The sequence below is a fragment of the Pongo pygmaeus genome, chromosome 8 (genome assembly GCF_028885625.2).
Source record: "Pongo pygmaeus isolate AG05252 chromosome 8, NHGRI_mPonPyg2-v2.0_pri, whole genome shotgun sequence".
In the NCBI taxonomy this organism is placed as follows: Eukaryota; Metazoa; Chordata; class Mammalia; order Primates; family Hominidae; genus Pongo; species Pongo pygmaeus.
In genome coordinates, this window is record NC_072381.2 from 17,132,324 (window position 1) to 17,155,901 (window position 23,578).

Genomic DNA, 23,578 nt, shown 5'->3' on the forward strand with positions numbered 1-23,578 from the left:
CAGGTATAATTTACATATTGTGAGCAGCACAGAGTTAAAAAACAATTTTATATTTCAGTTCTGGTCCCAGCTGGCAACATTTTGTTGCATAACTCTGGCTCCGAGTTTCCAGCAACTGGGAGAAAGTTTTGAAATAGTAAACAGGAAAGGAGAATAGACAGAGGGTGCCTTTGACTCTCCCAAAGGAAGACAGATTCCAAGTAGAACTGGTAGAAAAAAATGGTCCCAACATAAAACTCAGAGCTTTCACCAGAAGATTCAGCATGTTGGCTGGAAGAGCCCATTGATACAGTAATCTGGGCGCAGCCTGCCATGACCGTTCAATCAAGCTCCTTAGAGTGGCCTTGGGTTAGTAAGGCTAGAACAGCCTGGAGGGGAGAGGAAGCAGGCACTTAGGAGAAAGTAATCAGCAAAATCACTGCCCCCCCAAACTCTCCATCCTGACTATATGGATGAATCACTTAAGGAGCATTTAGAAATTAGCAATAGTCAGGGCCCCACTGCAGACCAACTGAATCATATCTCTGGATATTGGAACCCAGGCATGGGCACTTTTTAAAACTCCCAGGCAATTCCAATGGTGCATCTAGGACTGAGAACACTCTCCAGGGCCCTGAACCCAGGCTTCCTGGTTAACATTTCTTACCTTCTACACTTCTGTCCCTGGGGAAAGTTCTCTCTGCTTTAGATCTTGCTATTATCCTACTGTCATTAAAACAAACAGTACAATGTGCCCTTTCAACATCTCAGAAAGATTCTCCAGTCTCTAGGGATACTGTCTTTCTACCATCTCATTTCTCCAGTCTCAACACTTGCTCTCACCTTGTTCCTCAGAGCGGTCCACAGAGCAGCACCAGCAGCATTACCCGGGAGCTCGTTAGAAATGCAGATTCATGGGCCTTGCCCCAGACCCCATTCTCTATCCAACAAGATCCCCAGGGTTCGTGGGCACAGGAGCATCTGGGTAGCACGTATGCTCTGGAGAATGCCCCAGCCCTTGAAAATCTGGGCCATTTCCCAGGATTCTCCTGTCCTTTCTGTCTCTTTTCACACTGTCTCTAGTTAGAATCATGTGTTTCAGAATCATGGAATACCACAGATTATCTGTATTATAGAGATGAATCAATCCAATTCCAGCATTTAATGGATCAATGAGTTGACTTAGGTTGAATCTACCCACTTGGGCCAGGTGCAGTGGCTCACACATGTAATCCCAGCACTTTGGGAGGCCAAGGCAGGAGGATTGCTTGAGCTCAGAAGTTCAAGATCAGACTGGGCAACACAGCAAGACCTCAACTCTACTAAAAATAGAAAAAAAAATGCCAGGTGCGGTGGTACACACCTGTGGTCTCAGCTACTCAAGAGGCTGAGGTGAGAGAATCACTTAAGCCTCAGAGCTCAAGTCTCCAGTGAGCTATGATCAGATCACTGCACTCCAGTTTGGATGACAGAGCAAGATCCTATCTCAATAAATAAATAAATAAATAAATAAATAAATAAATAAATATCTACTCACTTGATGAAGAGGAAGGTCCAGAACTTCTACAAGCTTAATTATCACAACTCATTTACTTTGGGAATTCATAATGCATGCTTCAAGCTGCAAGTAGCTCTGTGGATGACTACTGACTATTTTTAAATACTGAAAGCCCCACACATATTTTAACAGACATACACTCAGAGCCCAGTTTATAATCTCAGAACGCCTAGCACTCCTAAGTGTATAATAGGGCTATTCAGTTATACGTAGCTCTGACATTCATACAATGAGTGCACCAGAATGTGAACAATGTTAAGAGTCAACCACTGCACAAATTCATGTGTGCTCAGCTAGAGCTCAGCCCTGATTTTGACAGCAGGGCCACAGCTTAGATGTCTATGCTTGATTCCTGGTATAATCTTAGAACTCCACTTCTCTTTCCAGTTGATTGAAATACACCAATGAGCTCTAGCATCGTGGTTGAGAACTACTGCTATGAGACCCACAAGGACTACATGTTCCAGGGCTAGATCACTCTAAGACAGTAGTGTGTCCAGAATTTATTCCTTCCGGTGGGTTCTTGGTCTCACTGACTTCAAGAATGAAGCCACAGACCCTCGCAGTGAGTGTTACAGTTCTTAAAGATGGTGTGTCTAGAGTTTGCTCAGATGTTCAGATGTGTCCACAGTTTCTTCCTTCCAGTGGGTTCGTGGTCTCGCTGATTTTAGGAGTGAAGCTGCAGACCTTCACCATGAGTGTTACGGCTCTTAAAGGTAGTGCGGAGTTGTTTGTTCCTCCCGGTGGGTTTGTGGTCTTGCTGACTTCAGGAATGAAGCCGCAGACCTTCTCCATGAGTGTTACAGCTCATAAAGGTAGTGTGAACCCAAAGAGTGAGCAGCAGCAAGATTTATTGTGAAGAGTGAGAGAACAAAGCTTCCACAGCGTGGAAGGGGACCCGAGCGGGTTGCCGCTGCTAGCTCGGGTGGCCAGCTTTTATTCCCTTATTTGGCCCCACCCACGTCCTGCTGATTGGTCCATTTTACAGAGCACTGATTGGTCCATTTTACAGAGTGCTGATTGGTCCATTTTTACAGAGTGCTGATCGGTGCGTTTACAAACCTTTAGTTAGACACAGCGCTGATTGGTGTGTTTTTACAAAGTGCTGATTGGTGCATTTACAAACCTTTAGCTAGACACAGAGCACTGATTGGTGCATTTACAAACCTTTAGCTAGACAGAAAAGTTTTCCAAGTCCCCACCTGACCCAGAGGCTCAGCTGGCTTCACCTATCAATCCCTCCTCTAAACAGGACACCCCAGCTGCTGCTGGGAATTGGGTGATGACCACTCTAGATACTTCCTGCTGGATAGGGGCAAAGAAGGGGCCCTGCAGTTGCAGTGTCCTCCAGAGGGGAACTCTTTAGGCCAGTGAAAGGGCCAGTGGGTCAGTCCAGGGGTCCTCGATAGAAGTTGTTAGTTGAGCTCATTTGGGGTTCCATTTGTAAGACCATCTGTAGCTTGATGGCCTTGATTCTAGAGGAAACAAATTTGACAAGGAGGTTAAAAATACAGGGCCCGAAGGCAAGTAATAGCAAGATGGCTGCCATGGGACCTAGAAAGGGGAGAAGCCATGTTGCCCAACTCCAGAGGTTGGTATAAGAGTTTGGAAGGCATTGTCTGATATCAGAAGCCTTTTCCTGTAAATGCTGGGTGGCATCTCATACTATCCCTGACTGGTTAGTGTAAAAGCAACACTCTTTCCCTAGGAAGGTGCAAAGTCCTCCTTTCTCAGCGGTGAGGAGGGTCTAGGCCTCAGCGGTTTTGGAAAGTCACTGCTGCCAAAGAGTCTATTTGGGATTGTAGTTACTATCCTTACTGGACAGATTTTGTTATTTCTTGCAAACTGTCTGAGAAATGCTTTGAGAGTGTGTGGTAGTAGGATAATGCATGTTACACTTAGCAAACTACTTTAGTAGAAAACCTTGTAAGTTTGGGATTTTAATTTTTCTTTGCTATTAATAAAACCTCACTCCATCCATATTAACTTAGAATTGGTATAGATGGCTCCTTCCTGATTCTGTAAGTACTTTAAGATTTGGCTGAGTGCAAACAACTTGCACGTTTGAGCAGACCAATTATTAGGCAATTTTCCTAACTCTGCTTCTATAAGAGTTTCCTGAATACCCATTGTGTCTTTTTCCTTAATCACCTGGGAGGAACCATCTATATCCTGTCCTGAAGGGAGTTCCTCCTATGTCTGGTGGGACCTTTGTATGGTAATTAAGATTTAGATCCCCTGTTAGGAAACCTGCTGGCTTAAGGATTTTTGATAGGAAGGCTACAGGTTGTCAGTGGCCTCAGTGCTTTTGGGCTATGCCCTTGTTTACACTGACAACAAGGTGGTATTGGAGTGTTATAGGGTTACAGAGAAGACCTTCAATTATCAGTTATAGGTTTTAAATTTACCCTGGCTTTTAAAGGAATAGGGTACATTGTTTTTTCTTTACTACTTCTATCTCTTTCTCTCTCTTTGATTCCTTTGTCTCTTCCTCTCTTTCCTTCTCTGACTTTGTCTGTCTCTTCCTCTCTGTCTCTCTCTGACTTTCTGTCTCTCTGTCTCTTCCTCTCTGTCTCCTTCTTTTGACTTCCTATCTTCCTCTTTCTCTGTCTGTCTCTTCCTCTCTCTCACTCTCTTTGACTTTCTATCCTTCTTTCTCTTCCTCTCTGTCTTCTTCTATTTCTTTCTTTCTCTGACTTTCTCTCTGACTCCCTTTGTCTCTTCCTCTCTCTGTCTCTCTGTCTGACTTTCTGTTTCTTTCTCTCTTTCCTTTCTGCTGGTCTTTCCCTTCCTCTGCCAGCCACTTATGCTGCTGTTCTCCCCTCTCCTTCCCCTTTTTGATGGCTTCGGCAGTGTAAGACTGCCACCTCCTTGGGTTTTGGCACTGAGTGCAATAACTCCATGATTTCCTTGTGGTATTTAATTGGGGTTCCCCCAGAGGTTAGGAACTCCCTTTCTTTCCATATTGCAGCATGGGCATGTAGGATTAGATAAGCATACTTGCTATCTGTGTACATATTTATTCTTTTTCCCTTTCCCAGTTCTAAGGCTCGAGTAAGTGCCACTAGTTCTGCTAACTAGTTGCTGGTCCCTGGGGGAAGAGGCTTACTTCAGTATGGTTACATCACTAACTATGGCACAACTTGCCCTTCGTATCCCATTTTCCACAAATGAACTTTCATCAGTATATAGGTTAAGGTCAGGATTAGCTAAGGGGACTTCTAAGAGATCATCTCAGGTGGCATAAATCTGGACTATAATTTGTTGGCAGTCATGCTCAATTGGTTCCCCATCCTCTCGGAGAAAAGTGGCAGGGTTGAGGGCTGTGCATGTATGTATCTGAAGCACTGGTCCCTCAAGGAGTAGCACCTGGTATCTAAGTAGGCAGTTGTCTGATAGCCATAAACTTCCTTTGGCACCTAGTATGCCATTTACATCATGAGTAGTCCAGACAGTGAGATCCTTTCCTTGTATTATTTTGATAGCCTCTGACTATTGCTACTATATCAATTTTCTTACTTAGGTATGCCACTGGTTGTGGGGTTGTCCCATGAGTCTAAGGACCCCAAGAGCTATTCCTGCTCTCTCTGTGATGTATAAAGAAAAGTTTTGTCCTGTGGGAAGGCTGAAAGCTGGAGCTTGTACTAGGGCCTGCTTTAAGGTTTTGAAGGCTGTTTCTGCCCCCGGTTCCCATTCTACTAGATGAGTATTTGCCCTCGGGGTCTCCTTGATTAGTGTATAGAGGGGCATGGCTATCTCCATGTATCTGGGGATCCACAGTCGGCAAAAGCCGGTGATTCCAAAGAACCCCCGCAATTGTTTTAACATCTTCGGCTGAGCATAAGCCAGTGCAGGCTGTTTTCGTTCCTTGCTGAGGGCCCTGGTCCCTCTGGCTAAGATTAGGCCTAGATATTTGACCAGCTGTAGGCAAAGCTGGGCCTTCGACCTAGATGCCTTACACCCTTGATTAGCTAGAAATTTCAAGAGATCTAGAGTAGCCTGATGGGATGAGGCTTCCAAACTGGTAGCCAAAAGTAAATCATCCACATATTGAAGGACCAGAGTGCCTGGACTTGAGAAGTTACCCAGATCTTGGGCCAGTGCCTGAGCAAACAGACGAGGGCTATCCCTAAACCCTTGGGGCACAACTGTTCATGTAAGTTGGGACGTGTGGTCTGTGGGATCCTCAAAGGCAAAGAGAAACTGGGAGTCAGAGTGCAGGGGAATACAGAAGAAGGCATCCTTGAGGTCCAGAACAGCAAGCCAATCTGCCTCCCTTGGCATTTGAGAGAGCAGGGTACAGGGGTTCGGTACAACTGGACACAGAGGAACCACCACCTCATTGATGAGTCCAAGATCCTGCACTAGTCTCCAATGACCGTTTGATTTTTGGACTCCTAGAATTGGGGTGTTGCAGGGACTGCTGCATTTCTTTACTAAGCCTTGAGCTTTTAAATATTTAACAATATCCTATAATCCTTTATGAGCTTCAGGCCTTAAGGGATATTGCCTTTGATAAGGAAAAGTGGTGGGGTCTTTTAGCCTGATTTGGACTTGGTGGGCAGTTTTTGCCCTTCCAAATTGTCCTTCCAGTGCCCAGACTTCAGGGTTGATTCCCTCTTCAAGAAGGGGACAACAAATGGGTAACTTGTTCCCCATATTCATGTAGATAATAGCTCCAGCTTTGGCTAATATATCCCTCCCTAATAAGGGTGTGGGACTTTCAGGCACAACAAGAAGGCATGTGAAAAGAGCAAAGTCTCCCAATTATGACTGAGGAGGTAGGAGAAATACCTTGTTACAGGATGTCCCAGGATTCCTTGGATTGGTAACGGACCTTGAGGACAGTCGTCCAGGACAAGAGATTAACACTGAGAAGGCCATGCTAGTGTCCAGGAGGAAGTCAATTTCCTGGCCCTCAATGGTTAAATGTACCCGGGGCTCAGTGAGGGTGATAACATGAGCTGGCACTTGCCCCAGGCACCCTCAGTCCTGTTGTTGGATCATCTGGTTGGGGGCTTCTGGCCCAGAGAACCATTGCATTCTGGGGCAGTGTGCCTTCCAGTGATTGCCTCAGCATAGTGGACATGGACGACGGGGTGGCTTGTTTCTCACTGGACGATCTTTTTTAAAGTGTCCTTGTAAACCACACTGATAACAAGCCCTCCCAGGTGATAGGCCTGCTCCATTTTTTGTCCTTTCTGAACCACCAAGGTTTGTTTGTCTGAGGGCCATGACTAAGGCCGTGGCCTTTCTCTGATCTCGCTTTTCCTTTTGGGTCTGTTCCTCTTGGTCCCTATTATAGAACACCAAGGTTGCCACATTTAATAACGCCTCCAGCTTTTGTTCAGGGCCCAGGGCTCACTTTTGGAGCTTTCTCCTGATATCTGCAGCTGATTGGGTAATAAACTTATCTTTTAGGATCAATTGACCCTTGAGTGAGTCAGGTGACAGGGGAGTATATTTTCTTAAGGCCTCCCATAGCCACTCAAGGAAGGCAGAAGGATTTTCTTCCTTTCCCTGAGTTATGGTGGACATCACTGAATAATTCATGGGCCTTTTCCTAATTCTCCTTAGTCCTTCTAGAACACAGGTCATTGGATATTTATGACTCCAGTCCCCATAATCTGAGTTGAGGTCCCAGTGGGGATCCATACTGGGGAAGGCTTTTTGACCAGTAGGGAATTTGTCCCTTTCTTTGGCTGTCATTCTATCATTTACTTCACTAAGATACCAGGTATCTCCAAACTCTTGGGCTGCAGCTAAAGGCGCATTCTTTTCATTAAAGGCCAGGGTTTGATCTAACAATAGCACGACATCTCTTCAAGTGAGATCAAAGGTTTGCCCTAGACCCTGTAGGACATCTATGTACCTATCAGGATCATCTGAAAACTTCCCCAGGTCTGCCTTGATCTGCTTTAAATCAGAAAGGGAGAAGGGGACATATACCTGGGTTGGGCCAAATTCTCCTCCCCCTACATCTTGAAGGGGACATAACCGATATCCCGGGGGTTTTTGTGGTCCCTTGGAGATTTCTTTGCTTATTTCCTTCTGGGCAGGGGAGATTAGAGGAGGCTTATCATTAATAGGGAGAGGAGCTATAGGGAGGCTAGGATATGGGGGTAAGCTGAAAGGTCCTCCTGTGGGATGTAAATTGCAAGCTTTGCATAGTTGTGTATTCACCTTCAATGAAAAGAAAGCTTGGACATAAGGTATTTTGCTCCATTTGCCTTCCGTCTTACAGAAAAGGCCAAGCTGCAGGACAGTATTATAATTTATACTTCCCTCAGGTGGCCATTTTTCCCCATCAGAGAGAGAATATCGGGACCAGGCCATAGTGCAGAAAAAAATGAGCTTCCTGTTTTTCAGGGTTTGCAGGCCAAATTGGTCCCAATGGCTTAGGATGCATTTCAAGGGTGAGCCTGTTGATGCCTGAGTGTTTCCCATCTGAAAGACAAAACTGCCCATGGTTTTGGTTTGTTTTGTTTCTCCCTGTGCCCAAGAACCCACAACAGTCCCTGGACCCTGCTGATCGGAATAGTTGCACTCACCGATGCAGCAGCAGAAACACTAGTTTTCCTCCTAGACCACAAGGAGGACTGAGGAAGGTCAGATTTAGTGGCCCTTACCAATGTATTCTCCAAAACCTGCACCCTTTCCTGTCCTCCTAGACCACAAGGAGGACCAAGAAAAATTGGATTTAGTGGCTCTTACTGACACATTCTCGAAAACCTGTTAGAGTCCTAAGCATTCTCTTGTTAGTACTGGGACCTTACCTGCATCGTATAAAGATGTTATGCCCCAAAAATGAAGTAGAGGGCCATATCCTGAGGGAGGGAAGGGATCTCCAGAGTTGGAAGAGTGATGCCTTTTGTCCTCACTTATATGAATAGGAAAGATACAATTTCTGAGGCTACCCATATCCTAGCTTCAGGAATAGCTTTTGTTAGGCCTGCTTGTCTGAGGAGGGATCCTAAGATTCCAGATAGTACCCCCTATGATGGGGCTTTGGGCAAAAATTATGTCTTTCTGATTGGTGAGCCCAGGTGCCTAAAGAAGATAACAGAGTCCTGGAGTTTATATTAGAAATCATTCTTACAGGAGAAACTAGAAAAGCACCAGAGACAGGGAGTGGTTTTTAGAAGCAGGACTAGCCTCAGAGAAGAGAGGCGAGAGGAAATTTGTCTGACAGGCATTAGGACCCAGGAGGCAAGGGTCAGGATAGATAGGATAGATGGGCAAGTCTTGCCTGGGTGACATGACTTTGAGAGTTCCACTCATGGCTGCAGGGTCAACCAACTTGTTGTTGGGACCCTGGAGCTGAATGGCTTTCCTCTCTGTCAACCCTCAGTTCAGCCCAGAAGTACAAGAAAAGCAGAAGCTGGTTCCAGGCCAACCAACGCTCCCAACTCCAAAGAGTTGGGGGTTGTTAGAGAGCCCTTTCCCAGAAAGCCTGACACCCGTGTCTTTAGTCCGGCAGCCATGCTAGTCACTTTTAACTGGCTGACAGGTGCCCGGTATTTAGCCCCCAAATTCTAAGGAAAAATAGGACAGAATAGCAAGCGAAAGGGGTCCAGTGGTACTCACCGCTTGGTGATTGTCCCATGTGGGTCACCAAAATGTGTCCAGAATTTATTCCTTCCGGTGGGTTCTTGGTCTCGCTGACTTCAAGAATGAAGCTGCAGACCCTCGTGGTGAGTGTTATAGTTCTTAAAGATGGTGTGTCTGGATTTTGTTTGTTCAGATGGGTCCGCAGTTTTTTCTTTCCAGTGGGTTCATGGTCTCGCTGACTTCAGGAATGAAGCCGCAGACCTTCGCAGTGAGTGCTACAGCTCATTAAGGTAGTGTGGACCCAAAGAGTGAGCAGCAGCAAGACTTATTGTGAAGAGTGAAAGAACAAAGCTTCCACAGTGTGGAAGGGGACCCAAGTGGGTTGCCGCTGCTGGCTAGGGTGGCCAGCTTTTATTCCCTTATTTGGCCCCGCCCACGTCCTGCTGATTGGTCCATTTTTACAGAGCACTGATTGGTCCATTTTACAGAGCACTGATTGGTCCGTTTTTATAGACTGCTGATTGGTACATTTACAAACCTTTAGCTAGACACAGAGCGCTGATTGGTGGGTTTTTACAGAGTGCTGATTGGTGCATTTACAAACCTTTGGGTAGACACAGAGCGCTGATTGGTGCATTTACAAACCCTTAGCTAGACAGAAAAGTTCTCCAAGTCCCCACCTGACCTAGAACCTCAGCCGGCTTCACCTCTCAGTAGTTTCCAAACTTTAATCACCAGGGAGACCAGTTAAGACACAGATTATTGGGCTCCACTTCAGAGTTTGTGATTCTGTAGGCCTGGGATGGGGCCCAAGAATTCGAATTTCTAACAGGTTTCAGGTAATGCTGATGCTGCTTTCTAGGGACCACATTTTGGGGACCACATTTTGGTAACCACTGCTCAGGGGCTCTCCACTTGCAGATTGGCCCACCTGAGATTTGAAGACATTTCAGATCTCTTGTTAAGGAAGACCTTTCATCTTCAAAGGAATGATGATCCCTACCTGCTTCCTGAACCACCAATTCATAGGTGGGATCCAGATGTGACCCTTCCTGTTTGACAACTACAACACATGCCCCTGGCTTTGTGCATCGCAACTCAAATTCTCCTCCTCTCAGGCCAACCCTGCCCCTTCCTTTTCCCCAACCCTGTCTGACTGACTTTCATTCTTTCTAGTCTATCCCTACCCTTTCTCTGCTTAACGTCAAGGTGAGCCTTAAGTCTCATTCTATTCCATTGCTGAGATACTCCCACCCCAACTTGCAGTTAGCTTGCTATACCCAGGTTCAACTCTTCATCCCTAGAAACTTCATTCTGCTTCTTTCTTCATCTAAGGCAATTTATTACTACACCTACAATTAACCAAATTCTTTCCACTTTGATGTCACTTCCTCTCTTAATCCTAACAGACTTAACTCTCCAAGTTCCATCAATGTCTAAGTATATTTCTTAAACCCTTGCATAAGATTACTACCAGGGTTCCATTATTTGTTCATGGTATTGTTTCTAAGTTTGGAATTGAAAAAGAAAAAATTCTTGGTCAAATAGCAACTGCAAATACAACTGAGATCAGCACCTGGCTTACCGTAAACAAACCACTGCATCTGAAATCCTTTCTCACGGTGGCCAACCCCATCTGTAAGGAGCAGCACTTGAAGCTTGGAGCTTGTAGTACTCCCTGGAGGGGGCAGGTCTACTCCACAGTAGCGTCCCATCCGCCGTGGTCCATCATAGAGCTGAAATCAAAGAGAAACTTTCCCATGTAAAAACACATGTTGGTCGGATGGAAAAATCCAAGTCTACCCAAGTAGCAAAAGCTGTTCCTTGGTTCAAAAGTTAGAGGTAAATCTCCTGAGGAGGGTTGAGTACACAGAACTCAACATAAGAATTAAAAATTGATAATTGCATAGAGAGGGTATTAGAGATGGATCTGATTCCTAAGCCAATAAATTTGGAAACCCAACTAGTAACTTTTGGTTTTATGTCAACCTAGCAAGTCCAAAGTATAATTCAGGCTCAGAATAGGGAAATAGTAGGCATTCACATATTAACAACACATAGGGGGGCTCAATGAATAGCAGCTATTATAATTGTAAGATATAATTTTAAAATATTTTTAAATGTTTATGGGTACATATTAGGTGTATATATTTATAGGGTACATGAGATACTTTCACACAGGCATGCAATGTGTAATAATCATGTCATAGAAAATGGAGTAGCCATCCTCTCAAGAGGTAATTTTTAAAATAAATGCTACCTGTAAAATAATCAGACATTTTAGAAATATATGAAAAAGGAAAATACAAACATTGATTCGACTAAAGACAAACACTGTTAATATTTCATTAAATCCAAAAATTTCTTGATACTTTTTTCATTTGTATATATGTGTAATATACCTATTTGTGCAGGTTTATATATGTGTTTATACATTTGAGCTATGTATTTAGTTGTGTTTCTTGTTTTTCATTGAACATATCACTTAATTGTGTAACCCTTGGCATAAAATGCCACAAATATAATGTATTTATATTATAATTCTATTGTTGTTTCATTTATTTCCAATCTTTTGCTGATATAAATAGCTGTTTGATACTTCAAATGTGTCTTTTAAAAGATTCCTAGAAAGGGAATAACAAACAGTATAATCATATGGCTTTTTATAAAATATTATTAAATTTCTTACCAGAAAGTTTATACCAACTTGTCCTCCCACCAGCAGTTAACAGAGGTGTTTCTTTCAGCAGAGCTTTGTCAGTTATGATGACGATCATGTTTTAAACTAGTACTGATAGTGAAAAATTGCCTTTTTGTAATTGTCTTAATTTGTGTTATTTTGATCACTTTGACATTGAAGGATTTTTTTTTTTCATGTTTAGGGGCATTTAGATTTCTTCTCTTGGAAATTGTTTACTGATGTCTTTGCCCATTTTTCCATTGAGGTATTTATACATCTTCAAGGAGAAATGGAGGGTGCAAGGTTGTGTCCCCTTAACCTACCTCATTTAATGATTTTATCAGCTGTATATCTCCAAACTGAAAAATAAAAATTAAAAAACACAAAAATCTCTCTAGTATATCTCTTCACTTGAGAAAGATAATGGCAATCCAAAAAGACTGGCTTCCTCAGGACTAAGGCCATTACATTGTCACCTAATCGCCTTCATGTTCCCTTTAAACACTTTGTTCCAGTTACCCTTGGGATAAGCTGCCCATGACAATGAAACAGAAAATACCTGGTAATGGACTCATGGATTTCCTCGAGGATTCCCTTGGAGAGTACATCTACTTAAGAGTATGTGTGAGTGTCTGTGTGTTTGCACACGTGTCCGTGCATAAATGTATAATCTGGATTCAATAAATTCTGGACTGACCAAATTATTTTCATTGAAAAAAACGTTATGACATGAAATATTGTTTGAAATATATTGATTTGAGTGTGGAGAACTTTACCACCAAATGTTACAAAGCACCTCATGGAGCCGCCCCTAATCCCTGCAGTCAGGCATAAATTAGTCTGCCTTTGAAAGCCCTTAGCTTTTCGTCTGTGCTTCTTTTGTGGAAATGGTCACATCCCCAGGCATTCTTGTTATGGGCTTGTGTGTCTTACCTCCCCTACTGATTGTGAGTCGCCTTAAAGCACAGACCACCTCTGGCCTTCCCCTCACTGCCCAGAGCAGGGCTTTGATAAAGGCAGTTTCCCCGTGCATCTCCAATGAATGAAGGCAGTGATTTCCCCCGCCAGCTGTATTTATTTTACTTAGGACCCAATCTGCATGATGACTTGCACTTTGTATAGTTAGAGAGGTAGTAGTGCCATACAATCCTCAATTTCAACAGGCTCCTCTCAGACCATAAAGGATTTGGACCCTTTGTGCCACTCCGTAGAAGGGAGAACCAGGTGAGGGCCTTGTTTAAGGTCATGATAAATGGCAGATTTTTAAACCTTGGCCTGTCTCGTTGAGTTCTCAAATTGGCTGCTCAACATAAGTGCTTGTGAGATTTCAGGGAAGGTCAGCAGACATTTTTAAAAAGACAAGCTCAGAAGCCCATTATGTCATTCACCCCAAAGTACTAAACCTAAGCATTTTAAGCAAATGAATAAAGATGAGTTTTATTTTTCAGGCTTACTGCTGTAGCTTCCTTTTTTTCTGTTTTTCGTACTGCTGCTTTGAATGTGTATATTTATTACCAAGTTTCTAATATTCTACACATTTATCAGAAGCCTCCCCTATAATGAATAGGGGAGAATGAGAGAATAATAAACAACAGAAAATGAAGAGAGAAACGAAATGGAACAGAAGCTTTTCACCTTAGCGCTCAGTCCCACCCTCTCAAGCAGGCAGAGAAACGGGAGGGCGAGAGGCCAACCTTGCAGTCTGTGCTTCTAAATCCCTGCTTCCCTGCAGGAGATTCATCTCAGCTTTAGAGTTTTTCTTAATTCTAGGGCATGAAGTCCAGTTTTAAACTAATTAGCACAGAAACAAACATACTGCTCCCAATTAGTGGAGTAATTAGCAAGCAAATGCTCTACCATCTTTCACTCCCAAAATCTTAACCTTTGGATTGTAATTTAGTGACCAAAGCATAAATTATTTCATTTTTGTCAGGCCTCTGAGCCCAAGCTAAGCCATCATAACCCTTATCCAACAAAACATAAGGTAAGATTTCTCCATAACTATAATCACCCTAAGCTCGATGGGTCTTATGGAATACTAGGTCGCAACATGTTGAGGAATCATATTTTAATTCTGCACAAGGTCATGAACAACATAGCATTTTTGCCTCTCAGCTCTGCAAGGTTAAGAGACGTGGCATTTTCACATGACTTAGAGGGATTTTTTTTTTCCTTTCTTCCAGATGGGATTACACATTGAAGGAGACCCCTGAATCTCGGCTGTTCAGTGGTCTTTAATAACACATTGTAAAAGTAGTGGGTGGGGGTGGGGGTGGGGGTGGGGGTGGAGGGGCGAGGCAGTAGGTTTGGGGGGCAACACTGATGAATGACAATTAGTTTCTTTTTGCCTTTGAGGGGGAGAAAATTATGCATTAAAATAAACATCAAATAGACATTTATGAAAATGCTTAAATATCCAATCAAGTAATAAATGTGTAGAACAATGTCTCGAAAAGGGAAAAAAAAACCTCATACCTCGTTTTTTAAAGTTTGCCGTTAATAAAATCAGGTTTTTTGTTTATATTCCCACAGATGGGTAACGTCACCTCTACAATTCATTCCCGCGCAGATTGACCACCCAAAACCACACAAAAAGGAACAGTCATTTTTCAAAGTATACAAATACAGGTTACCATGGAAACCCGTCTCACTGATTCTGATTCTGTTTTCAGAGCAGAATGTTAACCACAGGACGTTCCAGCTGTGACTCATTGAGACTACTGACAAGCTCGCTGGAGTGGCCCTGCTTTTAGAGAGCCTAAAAGTTCACTGCTCAGAGTGAACAATACTTGAAGTTCTAATTGAGTTACAGAAAGGAAACTAGTAAAAGCTAAGAAAGATTGCGATTCTCACCTTGAATATGCAGATCTAATTTCTATAACTGTGTTTAGGGGTGTTTTTCTAAATTACTAAAATAATGCTTACATTTTCAAATTGGCCATTAAATATATCTTCAGATGTGGAGATGTGTATATTACAAAACCTTCCTCTGTGAAATCTTTTGTTATTCTCTTAAAGAGATTATTCATTTAGGATTTTCGTGGTTTAGGTCTCCCCACCCCCACCCTACCCCCAAATATCTCAACTCCTCTTGACACACTCAGAGAGGAAGGAAATCTCTTGCCTTAGCCACACTTACCAGTTTCTATGTACTTCCTTTGTGCGGGTTTGATAATTTGGCACATAGTTTACAATACCATTAGTGAATTCAGACTCCAGTTGCAATAGGAAATGATCTGTGGACTTCTAAATAGGAAGGACCCATAACAAAGGGGAGGATATAACACTGAAGACACCAAGTGTGGTCAATCACTGATAGAGATCCAATTTCTTTGTAAGACTGAGGGTACTTAGGAGTCACTGACAGTCAAGTTCTAAGTGAGCAGAGACCCAGACACCCCACCTGTCCCCTCAGTAGAAATCAACTTTATGAATTGCAGGATCTCCAAGAACAAAAATATGCCTTTCAAGTGCCTTGCTTGCTAAATTGTTTTATGGCTAAAAATTTAAAACTGTAATAAATTAAAATTACAAGTAATTATATATATCAGCTTGGGATGTAGAGATTAACTATTTTTTTGTTCGTTGGTTTGAGATAGGATCTTGCTCTGTTGCACAGGCTGGAGTGCAGTGGTGCAATAAGGTTAACTGTAGCCTCACCCTCCCAGGCTCAAGCCATCCTCCTGCCTAAGCCTCCTGAAGGCTGAAACTACAGGCATGCAGTACCATGCCCAGCTATTTTTTTTTTGTATTTTTTGTAGAGACAGAGTTTTGCCATGTTGCCCAGGCTGGTCTCGAACTCCTGGGCTCCAGCAATCTGCCCACCTCGGCTTCCCAAAGAGCTGAGATTACAAGTGTGAGCCACCATGCCCAGCCCCAAACTCACTTTAGAATCACAGTAAGTGACAATTAAAACTCAGCCCTTTCTGTTTTAGATTGACATCTAATTCATACTGTTTGTAAATGTTGTTTCTTTTATTTCCTGGAAGGTTTTCTGGAAGAAAATTCTTTTTAATAGGAGAAGATCAATTTTAAGAATTAATTAAATATAGTCCATGTAGAAAAAGCAACTCAAGAGTTTCTTTAGGATGATATCATTAAAACATGGAGAAACTTCTGGAGAATAATTTGGTCGATTTCCAATTATAAATCTTTGCAAATTCCAAAAAACCTCTATTCTTTAGAGCTTAATATGTAATTGAAATAATTCATCTGCTGTGAGGAGAAATTTTGGGTGTAGTAGAGAATCCCCTATTCTTTCTACAGAATAAAAATTCTACTTAATGAAAAGACGATCGTTAAATTTTTGAGAACTATACTCAATGAGTTTATAGAGTGGCATTTTGAAGTCAGTGTCACTAATAGAAGATTATATTTCAATCACAAGCAGGAAAGCCATTTTACTGTAGAACGTACTAGACTAATGTCAATGTAGCCAGAGCCAGGCTCTGTGTTCATAGCCCAGCTCTAAAATTTAGAGAACACAATTTTGTGAAAATTATTGAACTTCTTCAAGCTAAAATGTCTTTATCTATAAATCTGGCACCATAATGGTACTTATAATATTGTTGCCAACAGCAAATGAGATAAACAATGTAAAACGTTTGCTATGAGGCCTGGCATATGGAATGTGCTCAAATTGTTACTCTAACTCTTTGTCAGAGGCAAAGGGAATCAACATTTTTTCCAGAGAAACCACCCAAAATAGCTATGAGAAAAGAAAGATGTTGGGGATTAGAGAACAGGAGCTGACTCACATAAAAGAGTTCATAGAAATCATCACTGGTAGGGCAGATGGGGAAGTGATGAATTCAGTGAGGAGGTGGAGGCCATTCCTTGCAGTGTGTTGCTATGACAACTTGGGCATTGTGGAGACTGAGGCATCCCAGATAGCCATGCAGAAACCAAGGAGAATCATCCTGTGTGGGGTGGAGATAAGCATGCTGTGTGTGTGGAAGGGATTGCGGGAGGACAGACCATGCAGGGGGACAGAAGCAAAGAGAGTTAGGAAACAGAGGCTGTTAAGGCTGCCACGGTGAGGTGGAGAGAGTCCACTGGCAAGCAAAGTGGCTCTCATGCTAAAAGTGAGAAGCATTTCTTCCTGCTGCAGCCTCCCTTCCCCTTTGGGTCCTACCCAGCCCTGTAGTTCCTGCTGCTGAATCACTGGAGCTCCAGAAGGATGGGACCTAGGGAATTCTCAGGGCATCTGCTCACATGTTCCCCACCCCCAACAACCACCACAGCAGGATCTATGGAGAGGCTTCATTAGGGTGATTGTTAAAAATGTTGTTGCTGAGGTTTGCACTCACATCTCCTGGAGAAACTTGGAACTTTATCGAAGTTTAGGTTACTTTACATTTGAAGGGCTTTGAAATGTTCCTGTAACAACAGTAGAAATTGCAAAACAAGAATCACAGAGGCTGGGCGTGGTGGCTCACACCTGTAATCCCAGCCCTTAGGGAAGCCGAAGCGGGTGATCACTTGAGGCCAGGACTTCAAGACCAGCCTGGGCAAAATGGCAAAACCCTGTCTCTACCAAAAATACAAAAAATTAGCCGGGTGTAGTGGCATACGCCTGTAATCCCAGCTACTTGGAAGACTGAGGCAGGAGAATCGCTTGAACCCCAGGAGGTGGAGCTTGCAGTGAGCCAAGATCGCACCACTGCACTCCAGCCTGGGAAACAGAGCAAGATTCTGTCTCAAAAAAAATAAATAAACAAAAAATAAGAATCACAGAGGAGACACAGCGCTCCCATTGTGGATAAGCAAAGCCCAAGGGGGCAAATGCAAAATCAAATCATGGTGGATAAATGAGGCAAATGTAGAGGAAGGCTGATAAGCAGAGCATGGTTGATCCCAGCTGACTCCAAGATGGCCCTCAGGAGGCTAAGTCCCCTCCATAAGGCACATGGCCACTCATAGCACGCTCCCTGCCATAGGCACAGAAAAAGCCTCCTTGCCATGTGCTGACAGGGTGGCACAGGAAATATGAAATATCATCTAAAAGTAACAATTACTCATAATGTCGGGCTTTGCATGAGAGCAAAAAACCCATCAAAAGACCACATTTTGAGTTACCTGGTGTCACCCTGAGTTACAGGTCTGTCTCACACAAAAACCAGTGTTTCCTTTCTATGTGGTAGCTAGTTGCTGTCTGCTTTTACTAGTGAATTTACATTTTTATTTTTGCTTTCTATATATTACTCCTATTAGAAGCCACAATTTGGGTCTTTTTATTTTTTAAATCATTGTCTAATCATGGATATGGGAAAACATTTAACTACAAAGATACTTATCTCAGAACTGTTTATAATGGTGAAGATTTGAAAAGATTCTAAGTGTTTCACAACAGGAATTGGTGGCTGTATTGTGATGATGGAATGTGCAATGTTGAAAATGACACAATAAATAACATGCGGAAATAGTCACAAGCTATTGTTAGGTGAAAAAAATCATTATGGGTTAGTATGTACTGAATAATCTCCTTCGCATATTAAAATAAAATAAATATACAAGGAGCGATGACAGGAAATCAATACCACCAAATATTAGTAATAGTGATATAATTTAGGATTTTTTAATCTAGCTTTTTCTACATTTTCCCAATTTCCTATAATGACTATAAATTCCTTTGTGATCTGATAAATTTGTTTGTAAAGCAATATCTTTGGGGACCTATTGACATGGCAGTAGAGATATGCATTAGTAATGCTTCTCCAATCTCAGAATTTCATACCCTTTTAGACTGTCAAATAAACACCTGGCCTACTAAAAATATTATATTGTCTATCTCCATAATCTTTTCTTATGTATCTCAAGGTTATATGTAAAAATTAATCCACTGAAATGTTACCATGTAAGGTAATCTGCTCCAGCATTAATTTAAAATCATATTTTGCCTATAATGCTTCCTTTTATCATAACTAGATTTTTATTATTAATTAGGCTATTTATAAAAAAATATTTCTTTATTCCCATGATGTGACTATTATGCATTGCATGCCTGTATCAAAACACACCATGTACCCCATAATATATACACCTATTAATTACCCACAAAAATTAAAAATTTTAAAAATAATAATGTCTTCAGATGTTCAGGGACTGACGGCTTCATGTAAACATAAGTTTCGATAGTCACTGATGGAGCAAGGGCTCCTAAATCCCTCCCTAGTGGTAAGTGAAATGCTTTGAAAGCTAAGCATACTCTCCTGTGTATACATGAAAATTTAATTCCATAAACCTCGGCCTTCCCTCTGCCAATTGTCCTGCTACAGTAAAACACTAAACATTTATTATTATTATTATTATTATGCCTCTTAAAATTCTCGCCACCCGCTGCAGATGGTCTCAGGAACAGAGAAGAACCTGGTTCGTAGAACAATGTGAAATCATAGGCCTTTGAGCTGGAAGAAGCCGGAGGACAGCCATCCGGGATCTCCCTGAAGACAGTGAGAGCAGGAAAAGAAAGTCTATTAAATAAGGAGCCTGCCGGGTGCGGTGGTTCACGCCTGTAATCCCAGAACTTTGGGAGGCCAAGGTGGGTGGATCATGTGAGGCCAGAAGCCCGAGACCACACTGGCCATCAAGGCGAAACCCTGTATCTACTAAAAATACAAAAATTAGCCAGGCGTGGTGGTGGGCGCATGTAATCCCAGCTACTCAGGAGGCTGAGGGAGGAGAAGGGCTTGAATCTGGGAGGCGGAGCTTGCAGTGAACTGAGAACGCAACACTGCACTCAAGCCTGGGCAACAGACTGAGACTCTGTCTCAAAAAAAATAAAGAAAGAAAACATAATAAATAAATAAATAAATAAAGAGCCAATGTAGGAACTGCAGGGTAAAGATATGTTTAAACAAAATTCTGTAATGTTGCAATTGGAAATCTTTCCCATTTTAAAAAGTAGAAAGTCAATATAGTTAGCTGAAATCCACAACTGTGATTACCAGTGTTTAAAATTTAGCATTTTGCTCAATGCATGCTTATTCATACCATGAGCCTGTCTGATAGTGGAAGAGACCTTTCGGTCGCCCTGCCTTTGGCCAGTCTGAGGAGCAGAGCAACCTGAGGTCAACCAGCAAAGACAGTGTGCATAGGGCAATTCAAGTTCTGAGCATCTAATGGAATTTTTACTGCTTCAGAGTAGTTCAGAAATTATTTTAGGTTTGATTATTATTCATCCTAATTCTGTCCTTCATGTTTGAAGAGAGGAAACACGCAGAGTTTCTTTTGAATCTGAGAGCAGAGGCTCTTTTGAAGGTTGGAACATTTGGTTCATTAACTGCTGCAAATTAATGCAATCATATGAAAATCCTTCATTGTGAAAGATGGTCAGAAAAGATCAGAATTTCTTTTTAAGGAAAGGGATTCTGATCACACTGAAATAACATTTCTTCTTTCAATTTTTTATAATTAAAAAATCACATTTTACTCAGGCCATCTTAAAACTAAAATTTCTTCTAAAATGCCTCATGCTAAACTCAATGACACTATAAAGCATCTGGCTTCACTAACTAACGGATATAGTTCATTCTAAACTTTTTTTGAATCTAGGTATCATGCTTAATATGGTGCTGGACTCATATCTGGTATCAAGATATAAATTGAAATGTTTGGTAAACTCTTCCCAGCTTTTATGCATGTTTTTAAATAGCAGCTGAACTTAGAATTATAATAGCTTATCTCTAAGCTCTAAGCAAAATGCAAAAGTGCCAGAAGCAAACTTCCTCTGACAGACAGTTCCAGGAAGCATGACTCATCTGCCCAGGAAGCGTTGGCGGTAGAGCCATAATCAAAGTCGGCTCGGATCCACCGCTGCTCAGACAAAATCTCATCTGCTTCTCTGCATCTCGCCAACTGGAAAACAGGATTTTATCTACAGTCCCATTGGCTTTTGTAGGAAAACTGGGAGGCAGGAGAAGCAGCACTGCTTTCAACACAGTGGGGCCAATTGATGTTAATTACAATTGGGAAGACTGCTCTGAAAACCACAGATTTATTTCCCACAAAATGCTATAGAGCAAGGGCCCCAATCCCCAGACCAGTACTGCTGGCATTAAACTCTCATAGGAGCACGAGCCCTATTGTGAACTGCACATGCGAGGGATCTAGGTTGTGTGCTCCTTATGAGAGTCTAATGCCTGATGATCTGTCATTGTTTCCCAACACCCCCCAATGGTACTGTCTAATGCAGGAAACCAAGCTCAGGGCTCCCAGTGATTCTACATGATGGTGACTTGTATAATTATTTCATTATATATTACAATGTACGAATAATGGAAATAAAATGCACAATAAATACAATGCACTTGAATCATCCCAAAACCACCCTCCCACCCCACCCCTGGTCTGTGGAAAAACTGTCTTCCATAAAAACGGTCCCTGATGCCAAAAAGATTGGGGTCTCCTGCTTCAGAGCACAAAAAATAATCCATGAGACTATGTTTATGTTAAAATAACCATAGATAATATGTATTAGCACTTATTCCATGCTGGTCATTATTCTAAGTTAAAACTCCTAGCAGCTATGTAATGAAGGTAGTATTGTTATCTCCATTTTAGAGTTCTGGAAACTGAGGTAGGTAGAGGTTTAGTAATTTAATACTTTGAAAGGCATCAACTACTCAAAAAGAATTTTTCCTATTTCCTTCAGTGGCAATTCTTTTCTTAAGAATAAGCATTGTTGGTCGGGCTTGGTGGCTCATGCCTGTAATCCCTGCACTTTGGGAAGCCGAGGTGGGTGGATCACCTGAGGTCGGGAGTTCGAGACCAGCCTGACCAACATGGTGAAACCCCATTTCTACTAAAAATACAAAAATTAGCCAGGCGTGGTGGTGGGTGCCTGTGGTCCCAGCTACTCGGGAGGCTGAGGTAGGAGAATCATTGGAACCTGGGAGGCAGAGGTTGCAGTGAGCCAAGATTACGCCACTGCACTCCAGCCTGGGCGACAGAGTAAGACTCTGTCTCTAAAATAAAATAAGAGTTGTTAAACTCCAGGATACAGCAAGTCTTTATTCTCTGTAATAATAGAGAGTAACCAAAACAATTTTTAAAATGATAGGGACAATACGAACACTCCTGTTAGTCACTGAAATTAAAATTTTTTTCATTATTTTTCTTAATGGAGCTTTGAGTAAAATAAGTGGACAAAAATTATTGGATTTACCATTTGTCATTTATCCTTAGTGAGAAGTGTCAAAATGCGTTAACCATGCAGGCTGCCGGCAGAAAACAAGGGGAAAATTAAATGTCTTGAGAAATGAATCATTAATTATATCTCAGCCTAAAGAACTGAAGGCTCTCTATTTGTGAATTTCTCTACACCTTACTGAGGTGTTTCTCTTACAACAGCATCAGTGCAAATAATAACAGTGAACATTTATAGATGTGTTCGCTATGTGCCAGACTTTGTTTTGGCTCTTTACATATATGGACTCATTGACTCTTATTACTCTGTTTTACAGAAGGGGAAAGTGAGGCACATAGACACTAAGGAACTTGCCCGAGGTCACCTAGCTACTAAGTAGTGGAGTTTGGGTTTAAACTTCATTCTGAAGTTACCTGCTTCACTCTGAAGCAGGTACAGACACTACCAACTTAGCACATTCTATCATGTGTCTGGGTGCCTAGAAGACATTCTCTTGCGAATGAGTGCTAGAGGACTTACTATATCTTTGTCATTAGCATCCCATGGTAGTCAGCAGATAGAAGAGTGCTGGCTGAGGCAGTTCTAATTCCAGTGACTCCCCTCTAGAACAATAGAAAGCACAGTGCCTGGAGTTGTTTTCAATAGGGAGCTAAAGACTGGCGTTTACCTTATACCAAGCAATTTGGAAATTGAAGAACCATCCCTGGCACCTGTTTGGAATCTGTTATGCCGTCATGTGACCAGCAGTGATGTGCACTGCAAACACAAACATTGATTTACGCTTCACTTATTAGAGCGGATGCAAGGTCTTTACAAGGACAGAGGAAATTTGCCTTTAAACAGATTCTGAGAGCACAGAGAGAAAGCAAAGCCCTTATGGAGGAGTCCATGAATCGAGTTAGGGAACTCGGAAGAGAAAGAAAACAAAATGTGAACTCTGCCCGGAGAGAAAGACAGACCTCGCTAGGGAGGAGCCACCACTCCTAACTGGCAGGGCACAAGGAATGGAGATGGCATTTCCAAGATGTGGAGGTCGGCTGGTGTAAGGGTGAGAAACCATTTCCTGAAGTGTCCCAGGAAGAAGCTGAATGACCAGGCAGGAGCTGGGCTCTCTCCAGAAGGGGTGTGGAGGGGAGTAATAAGCATTTCCTGAGGACTCAATATTTTCCAGGTGTGGGGATTACTATCTTCATTTCACACACGAGAGAACCAAAGCAGCCAGACGTTAAATTCCTTGCCCAAGATCACAGCTGGTAAAGAGCTTTGGAACCAGGTGGACTCCAGAGCCCACACTGTATTCATGCAGCACTGAGTGTGAACATAATTTCATCACTTCCTGTAGTGATGACACTTCCTGCACTGAGTATGGTTCCCCATCTCAATCCCTGTTCTCCTGTGAGCATAATTATATTCAGTTACTGGACTATTATAAGGATAGACAATTATATCTATCAAAGTATTGGTAATAGTGTCTAGCACATGATGGGCATTCCATTAATGACAAATATTACTGTAATTCTCAAAATAAACATCTGAGATGCGAATAACTCTCTAATGCCTCATGAACTTCAAAGTTTGCTTGTTTGTATGGGGGGAAATGAAATAAACTGGGAAAATATCTCTAGAATAATGTTTTCCTGAGTATGTTCTATGGAATACAAAT

General features: G+C 42.2%; 1 protein-coding gene across 1 annotated transcript in view; it reads right to left on the reverse strand.

The window, feature by feature from the left end:
• Positions 1-23,578, reverse strand: part of CUBN (cubilin) — a 304,926-nt gene that overhangs the window by 184,167 nt on the left and 97,181 nt on the right. Inside the window, exon 28 of the mRNA XM_054503528.2 lies at positions 10,674-10,824. Within this exon, the coding sequence (XP_054359503.2) occupies positions 10,674-10,824 (151 nt within the window). The remainder of the gene's footprint in view (positions 1-10,673; positions 10,825-23,578) is intronic.